The following is an 8,892-nucleotide window of genomic DNA, read 5'->3' as shown; positions in this document are numbered from 1 at the left end:
CTTTTGCCGTTGATGTATCATCGGATGGCTAGAAAGATAAACGCTGACGTGGACATCGTGCGCGTCGCCATTTCGAACCGGCTTTAAATTGAATACATATTTGTTTGACGTTACCCCGATGGCGGGGGGGGGGGGGGGTCGACGTTGTCTGTCTCGAGGGGCTCCGGTGCCCTCTAAGAGATTGAATTGGAGGTCCAACTCAGTCAACCTACTACACATCAAGTGCAATATACCAAAGCCTTTCGAAGCCAATCCCGCTCCGCATTTGATCGATTTGAGTTTTGAGAGACTTAGCGGCTTGCACATTCAAGAGTTGTGAGTTCTTATGATCATGACTTGAGTTTTCACCCTCACTTCCTCCCCCATTCTCTTCATTGTCAAGCGAGGCAAGAGACTCCAGTTATTTGTGTGATGGTCCTTGCGGGTTTTGGTGTCCCTAAGATAGTGAAGAAAACTCATTTGATCTCTGTGACCGTGTGAGAGAGGGAAAGTGTCGGTGTTTTGTATCTCGCTCCGACAAGTAAATTTAGTAAATTTATTGTGCATGTTCCGGGCTCCGGAGGATGTGCGCGAAGGACACAAGATTTATACTGGTTCGGACAGAATGTCCCTACTTCCAGTCATCGGTGGCTTGCACTACTGGTACTATTGATGATCAAACTCGTAATAGGGGTTACAAACAATCGAGAGAGGGAGGAGAGGCTCCTAGATCTCTTATCAAGGTGGAAGTGGAGCTTAGAAGCTGAAAGATGGAGTCCTAACTAAGTCTTGGCTTGGCGGGGCTCTGGCCTCCTGGTCCTCGTCTGCGCTCCTCCTCCTGTTCGTCCTTATGGGTTCGTCTCCGTCTAAAGGCATCCGGTTGTCTCCCAGTCCTCCTTGCCCTAAGGCGAGCCTCTCCCTTTTATAGGTCGGGAGAGGGGTCGGCCAGCAGTGGCTTCTCTGGGAAGGAACCGTAAGGTAGAGGTAAAGCCAGTGTTTTATCCCCGGTGAGACCATCGTGCTCGTGGGGCCCGATGTTGCCTAGCTGTCGCATATTTATCATGGTGGATGACATGGGGGCATCGATGGTCCTAGGCACCATCATTCAGGCTACGCCGACCCCTGGCTTTCATAGCCTGAGGCTCGGTAAGGCCCGTCGTATAGTGCCCTGCGGGAGGTCTGCGCACTCGGGCCTAGTCCGATAGACCATAAGTGCGCCGCAGGCCAATGCACCACAGTTTGGGGGTTCGTAGGTTATGAGTGCTATGCAACCGGAGGGGTCCGTAGGTCATGAGTGGGAAGTGGATCGACACCCACGCTGTGGGTTGATGTCAGGCGTGGTTAATGCGACCAGTCATTTATAGCGAGCCAGTCCAAGTCCGAGCGCAGGATCCACTCGAGCGGTTCCCTTCTGACATGCCCATCCTTCATTGTCTGGTTCCGCCACGCCTGACCCCGGGCTCAGTGCTGCGGGATTGGACTGAGGGCGGGTCCTTAAAGGGTTGGCTCACCAGCCTCTTCTGACTGACTAATGGGCCCTAGGGATGAGGGGCTCTTTCCTTAGCGTGCTCACTGACCGGTGGGTCCCAAGGACCGAGGATCATTTCCCCGGCAGAAAGGGTTGAAAGAGACTCGTCCTTAGTGGACTACTTAACAGGGGCGTACATTATTCAGAGCAGAACTTCGGGAAACAAATCGCCTTGTTCTTTGCGTTGATCATTACTTTGCGATTTTGTTCTTCCTCTCTCCTCTATCTTGTTCTCTTGCTTGTGATCGTTTTGAGTTGGCTCCCAATGTAATCTGCAACTGATTGAGCAACTCTAAGCAAGAAGAACTCTCCTCCCGCTCTCTAATTTTCATTATACTCGTTCTAGTGCTAACCTGGGGTGAAGTTTGTGTTTAAAGTTTGTAAATTTTAGGTTTTACATATTCCCCCCTCTAGGCGACTTTTAGGATATCTATCCCCCACACCTGATCTCCCGCTTCGAGCATTTCGCGGACCATGTTCATGAACTGGTTCTAGTGCTAACCTGGGGTGAAGTTTGTGTTTAAAGTTTGTAAATTTTAGGTTTTACATATTCCCCCCTCTAGGCGACTTTTAGGATATCTATCCCCCACACCTGATCTCCCGCTTCGAGCATTTCGCGGACCATATTCATGAACCAGAGGTGGAAGCCTTCCGTCGGGGCGTCAACCAAACCTTGGTCGTCACCATATCCCATTATGAGAGGGGAATCAATTTGGAAGCCTTGAGCAAAGGCTATTGCGATGCTTTGAGTGACATGGAGCTTATGGAGATGGTCGTAACTTCAAAGCCCTTGGCCCGAAAGTTGGTTGATGGTCTGATTAGCAATGCTCTTCCCCGAGAGGGGTCGGGGGAGCCCCATGTCTCTAAAGGTTGAGGGGAGAGACCTTCCGATACTTTGTGTCTGCGGGTTTGTGGCACCCGCAGATTGTAGATATAGGTATCATATTGTACTCGTCGCGGGTAACGGGTATGGTGCGGCTTTGAAAACCCTCTACCCGCGGGTTTGAAACCCGTTGCTATCCCTGGACCTACATCTACCGTCCGCACGCGTGTCGTGCTAGGTACAAGAACCGGTGGGACACCAAGCAGCTGGTGGGCTCCGATGGGATGTCGTCCTCGCACTCGGTCACCGTCACCGAGCTCGCCGTCTCCGTCGGCCTGTAGGAGGGTTTCACAAGCTCCCTCTTCGCCTCCGTGGTTCCCCTCGCCGCTCCCTCTCCCTCCCTCTCCACGCAAAACGAGTTGACCATCTTTGGTGCGCGGTGGGTTTGGTAACACCTAGCCACATTTCTGCTTGATTGCTTCTCTTTAAGATGTACTGTCAGATCAGTTGTCTGAGATGCTGCACTTTGTTTCATGTACCTTCAGATGGAAAAAAAAACAAACAAACAAAGTTATGGCATGCAGTACCATGTCCATAACACCTAGCCATGTGCTCTTTGCCCCATGTTTTCATTATTTGGTAGGTATCTCGAAATACCTTGTCTGTGGATATTTGGTGGTATTCTTACTCTCACTCACGTTTCACGCATTGTTGTTAATTCCAAGTTCTATCACCAGGTATTTGCTTGCGGCAGCGATGATAGCTGGGCTTGGTAGTTGACTCCGCATTTGAAGTAACAGTCCACAATTGCATTGAAGTTTTCTTGAATCCCAATTGGGCACATGTTTCCAGCCAGCTTATGATAGATAATGCGTTGTTTATAGGCGTATTTATTACTGTCAATTTGTCTATTATTTCGTAGCTAATCGATGAGTGAACTGTATCTGTATGTTGTATTCGTTGCTGATTGAAGTACCTTGTTCAGCTGTTGGAGACCACATGATACATATTGAGGATGCCTGTTCCATATTTGAGGAGATGCGAAGAAACAACGAAAGCAGCAGCTTACTTGGAGCAAAATTCACTAACATTTTCAGCAATGGCGTTATCGTCCGGCCAGGCATTAATACAAGCACCCAGCGTGCATGGCTACATGAGAGCAGAGGAGATTTAGGGGTTGTTTGGTTTCTAGGGACTAATGTTTAGGCCCCGTTTCAATCTCACGGGATAAACTTTAGCTTCCGGCTAAACTTTAGCTATATGAATTGAAGTGCTAAAGTTTAGTTTCAATTATCACCATTAGCTCTCATGTTTAGATTACAAATGGCTAAAAGTGGCTAAAAAAAAGCTGCTAAAGTTTATCTCACGGGATTGAAACAGGGCCTTAGTCCCTTCATTTTATTCATTTTTAGTATATAAATTGCTAAATATAGAAAATAAAATAAAGTTTTAGTTTCTATATTTGGCAATTTTGGAACTAAAATAGAATAAAATGTAGGGACTAAGGCCCCGTTCCAATCTCGCGAGATAAACTTTAGCAGCTTTTTTTAGCTACTTTTAGCCATTTTTAGGCCCTGTTCCAATCTCTCGGGATAAACTTTAGCAGCTTTTTTTTAGCTACTTTTAGCCATTTGTAATCTAAACAGGAGAGCTAATGGTGGTAATTGAAGCTAAACTTTAGCACTTCAATTCATATAGCTAAAGTTTAGCAGGAAGCTAAAGTTTATCACGTGAGATTGAAACGGGGCCTTAATCTAAACAGAAGAGCTAATTGTGGTAATTGAAACTAAACTTTAGCAATTCAATTCATATAGCTAAAGTTTAGCAGGAAGCTAAAGTTTATCCCGTGAGATTGAAACGGGGCCTAAACATTAGTCCCTACAAACCAAACACCCCCTTAACTAGTGCAGCTACTCATGCTCATGGGTGTCCGACAAATGGGAGCTCCCGAGAGGCAGCCTAACACAGAAGAAGCTCAGCACTCATTCAGGCAAAAAAAAGCACATGCACATCACAGTTAAGTATGTCGTCTAAGCATATGTCCAAGATCTAATTAAAAATTGCATGGACAACACCGCTGTTCAAATATTCTCGCGAAACAATTTTCATCCATTGGCCATCTTCATTGTACTACTGAATCCATAGCTGGTCACATGATCCTCCACTAAGAACTACCTGCCTCAAAGCTGGAAGAATGCTACAGAATTTGCGGGTTCTTGGCTATCCCTTAGATGCGGAAGGCACCACAGGTTGGTCTCTATCTGAAACTCAAGGCATGTCCTAACATCTCGCAATCATCTAAGCCAGGCCATAATTGTTTGTCGTGTTTATCGGTACCATGAAGCCGTGATGTACAGAAGAACGGAGGCAGCCACAGTAACAATCAGCTCCTGAGGCAAAAGCATCGGCCAGTTAGTTACCTCCTCACAGAACACAACAAGAATGACTGAGAGGAGTCTGTTACATCAAAAGCATGCACTAAGACTGCAATGAAGATGACCTATTTGTTCCACAAAACTGCAATATAACATGCAACAAACGACCGCTCGTTCCATGAACTACATGCACCCAGCATCTACATTTTCAGCGCAATTCATATCCCTATAACCAGACACATACCACGACTTGCGGCTATGTACTACTTGCTCAATTGTTTGGGCTGCGTAGTCTACAAACCAAAACGGGCACAAATACAATTCGAGAATCAGGTTGTAAACTTGTAATAAATCATATTTCTTTGGTATTTTACCAGGACTTGTACCCTAAATACGTTATTCTGAAACTGTCAATAGTCACATTTTCTAACCATGTTAACAGATAGGTCTGCAGGCACCCTGATTTTAAAAGAGGGGTCAGGCTAACAGTCATCATACCTGATAGTAGTAAAACATACGGGGAGTATACTGCAATGAAAGCTCAACCATGTTACTAGCTGCTGTATAAGCCTGAAAATATTAGGAGGACAATCAAACTAAAATACAGTTAAACATAGCACAACCAGAGACATAAAACTGGAGGACATATACAGAGAAATTTTTAGCAGAGTTGCATCGGGTAAGAATCCACGTACCAGGGATGCAGTGAACACACATCCAAAAATCAAACCCAGAGCACGGACTACTCTTTTTGCCATTCTTATTCCTCGTCCTTCAACCTCGCCATATTCCTGTTATGAACACCAGATGCAACTATCTTACTAATCATTTCAAAAAACCTAAATGCCAGCCTAGGTCCCATTATCAATAAGAACCATCCTATGTAAATTTGTATAGGCTTTTAGTTGGGCAGATAATTAGTTGCCAGAAGAAAAACAATAAGCTGAGTTCAAATTAACTTTATATTTGGATGCCCGTCATCAAAGTGATAAGGCATAAGAAAATGAAATAAAGCCAATACAGTGTCATGCTATGTGAATACATATTATTTCTGCATCAATAGAATTACCATAACGAGAAGAGAAAACTTGGATAAGCAAATAATGTCTGATAGCTCAGCATTAGATGATACAACCACAAAATTGTACAAACTATAAGCTCGTTAGATAACAAACATGGAGCATCACAAACAGTCTCACATTGTATATTGGAGTTATTAGTGGTTCAGTAGCTCTTAGCTTCTGTAGTATTCTGCAGAAGAAAGCAAAACATAGGAACTGCAAAGGCTTCCAGTCTGCATTGCCCATAATAGCTATCCAAACAACCTGGATGTAGTGTAGATAAATATATTTTCGAGGAATAGAACATATCAACCGTGATAAGGATATGCGCAAAGCATTATTTGGGATAGAACAAAACAGGAAAAACTACTGCATCTAGTCCATCATACTACACATATTATTCAAGTTATGAGCCTATGACTATGGGGTTGTTTGGTTTCTAGGGACTAATGTTTAGTCCCTTCATTTTATTCCTTTTTAGTATATAAATTGCTAAATATAGAAAATAAAATAAAGTTTTAGTTTCTATATTTGGCAATTTTGGAACTAAAATAGAATAAAATGTAGGGACTAAACATTAGTCCCTACAAACCAAACACCCCCTATATTGCATACACAATTCCAAAAAGATAAATGCCTTTGGTATTTTAACTTCATAACATGTTTGCCCTTTTGAAGAGAACTATGGAGAAAGTTGTATCTGGTGAAAACAAGTTATATCTGTTTTGGATTCGGGTTGTAGTTTTTCTGAACAACTTTACAGATTAAAAATGACTAGCAAAACATGAAATCCAAACTTAAATGATCTGAACTTATGATTTAAGCTTCCAAACATGTTTCAAGCTTTCTGTTTTTTTTAAAAAAAGTTTCAAGCTGATAGCTTAAAATAGCTTTTCTGACAAGAATAATAATGCAAAGCTGCAGTGCATATACGAGACATACAAGTGAATAACCATAAACAATGAGCATGTTAGCAATAGCTGGGTCTTCTTATGAATTAAGAGAAGAGTACATACAAATGCTGCTGATATTGCCATATTTATGCGCATGTCCTTCACTGTTGATCTGGAGAATCTGCAAGATAAGTTGACAACCCATTAACAGGTTCACACTGTGTTTCTGTTTAATAGTCATAACTCATAAGCATTCAGGGTAGATTTCTTGTAAACAAATGTTTTTGCTAGACCATATAAGAACACTGATTGTCTGAACTCTGAATCATACATCATAATCATAAAAAACAGGGAAGACAACTACAACACAGTCAGCAGGACAGGACTGTCCGAAACGCTAACCTCATTACTTCACGTTTCCATATGACAAAAAGACTAACTCATACCGATTATAGTGCCCACATTCACAAAGCAAGTCACCACTCCCTAAAACATGCTTCACACACACAATCATACCCACTAAAATTCTGAATTGCCGTATGAAATGAGGCCAAAGTTAACTTGAGTAAGAAGTACCTTGGTCCCCAAAGCACTATTGGTTGATTGTCAGCATACTTGATATCCTTGGACACCTGATAGCGGGAATAAGATTAGATAACAAATAACAAATGAACAGAATCATCATAAGAGGGTAACTGAATGAGTTAGATAGTTTGACCAGTGCATTTTAAAAAGAGCAATCATAGATGTTTGAATCACACAAGCTCACTGTACTAGGTAAATGCAGAGCCAATAACAAGTATCACCCTTCTTAATAATCTATACAACAGATATTTTGACGCAAAGCTTATCTAACATTCACAAGGACGGCCTCTAGTGCCATTAATAACATTGCTTACCTAACGACCCTGCTTTAATGTGTAGCTCTGCTCTGTAAGCCCAATCAATGACCACAATTTATGTTGCATAACTCAGTAAGGTTCATTATTAATACAAGTCCATAGTTCTAACTGGTGATGAAGAAGCATGTAACGAACAAAATGTACCTCTTGCAATTACACATCATTGTCTTGAATCAAGGAGAATCATGTGCATCCAAGCATAGCATATCAACTGACCTGAACAGACCCGTATGTGACTCCCTTCTTCCGATACCGCAGCTGCTGCATCATGACAGTGTCGTGGGCCCTATCCAACTATTATACAACCCCAATAACTCAACCATTAGTGCAGTTAGCATAAGCTAATGCCATGCTAGCCCATATAACTCAGACAAGAACGCTTTTCCCTACCTTGGCAAGGAACTCATCGTCTCCAGTCTCCTCGGCGTCCTTGCGCTTCTTCTTGTAGGCCATCTTCATGTGGTCGAAGCTATCAAGCGGCCTGATGCCCAGAAGCTAACACCCAAAGAGCACAAAATCACAACACGAACCAAAACCAAGAATCTTTGCCCCCATTTTACTCAGTTTCTACCTCATAAGGGTTCTCCTCGTCGCCGAACTCCGCGCTCCCGGCCGCTGCCGCCGCGTCCGCTGCCACCACGACCGCGCTGCGGCGCCGCCTCACGGCTGACGCTACGAAGCTTCACTTCCCGCGAAAAAAGAGGAATTCAGAAATTTCTCCACCCAAAACGTCCTACACAAGAAAAGCATAGCTGTCCGGCGCAGGAATTACCGCAGCGACTGGGGCACGGGCCGGCCGGCGCGACGAGAGAGCGGGAGGAAACCGCGGCGCGAGAGGGACGACGCGAGAGCGAATGCGGGCGCCGTCGCCGTCGCGGACGCCATTGGGGTCTCAAAGCCTAGGGTTTTAGCGCGGTCTCACGCAACGGCGAGGAGAAGAAGCCGGAAGCCATGCGAGCCAAGGGCGAGGTCTATGTGGGTTAGGGATGACAACGGGTTACCCATATATACGCTCGCGGATATAAAATATTACTCATACCCGCACGGATATTTTTACCCGTCGAGTAACCCGTACCCGCTAAGAAAGTCTTAAATCACTACTATATTTAAAGCACTAGTTTTAACGGTCGTCGTGCGTTATCTTTTTATAAAAAAGTTCTTACATTTCTTCTAAATAAACTCAGCGTAAAATGTTAAAAAACAATGCATGAGATGGGGTTTAAACCCACGCCCTGATGAAAAAATGGTAGGAGACACTATATGAAGCTATTTAACCAGTAAAACATCATTATCAGGTGTTTATAATATATATGTATATATAATTTTTCGTA

General features: G+C 43.7%; 1 protein-coding gene across 4 annotated transcripts; it reads right to left on the bottom strand.

Annotated features, from left to right (window-relative positions):
* Positions 1-4,290: 4,290 nt before the first annotated feature.
* LOC100272810 (Chloroplast J-like domain 1) lies at positions 4,291-8,603 on the bottom strand. 4 transcript variants are annotated; one of them, XM_008678544.3, is made up of 10 exons: positions 8,334-8,603; positions 8,133-8,241; positions 7,952-8,056; positions 7,778-7,855; positions 7,236-7,291; positions 6,783-6,840; positions 5,905-6,030; positions 5,401-5,496; positions 5,204-5,301; positions 4,291-4,720 (listed from the first exon to the last, which is right to left on the bottom strand). In XM_008678544.3, exons 1-10 carry the CDS (start codon positions 8,444-8,446, stop codon positions 4,714-4,716), a joined length of 846 nt encoding a protein of 281 aa, XP_008676766.1. In that variant the 5' UTR covers positions 8,447-8,603; the 3' UTR covers positions 4,291-4,713. The 4 variants fall into 4 exon arrangements, with proteins under 4 accessions (XP_008676766.1, XP_008676765.1, XP_035822634.1 ...); XM_008678543.4 differs by having other exon boundaries at positions 4,293-4,720; positions 5,204-5,275; positions 8,334-8,562; XM_035966741.1 differs by lacking the exon at positions 5,905-6,030 and having other exon boundaries at positions 4,362-4,720; positions 8,334-8,580.
* Between the last annotated feature and the right edge of the window lie 289 nt (positions 8,604-8,892).

The sequence above is a fragment of the Zea mays genome, chromosome 4 (assembly GCF_902167145.1).
Source record: "Zea mays cultivar B73 chromosome 4, Zm-B73-REFERENCE-NAM-5.0, whole genome shotgun sequence".
Taxonomy (NCBI): domain Eukaryota; kingdom Viridiplantae; phylum Streptophyta; class Magnoliopsida; order Poales; family Poaceae; genus Zea; species Zea mays.
The sequence above is the reverse complement of the archived record's forward strand: the minus strand, read 5'-3'. Positions and strand labels throughout refer to the sequence as shown.

What these genes read in the sequence shown, in the direction of transcription:
- LOC100272810 (XM_008678543.4), bottom strand. Translation starts at nt 8,446, where the DNA reads ATGGCGTCCGCGACGGCGACGGCGCCCGCATTCGCTCTCGCGTCGTCC. An exon ending in ACGAGGAGAACCCTTATGAG is followed by an intron (nt 8,057 to 8,132) that starts GTAGAAACTGAG and finishes TTTGGGTGTTAG; the next exon opens with CTTCTGGGCATCAGGCCGCT. An exon ending in ACGATGAGTTCCTTGCCAAG is followed by an intron (nt 7,856 to 7,951) that starts GTAGGGAAAAGC and finishes GTTGTATAATAG; the next exon opens with TTGGATAGGGCCCACGACAC.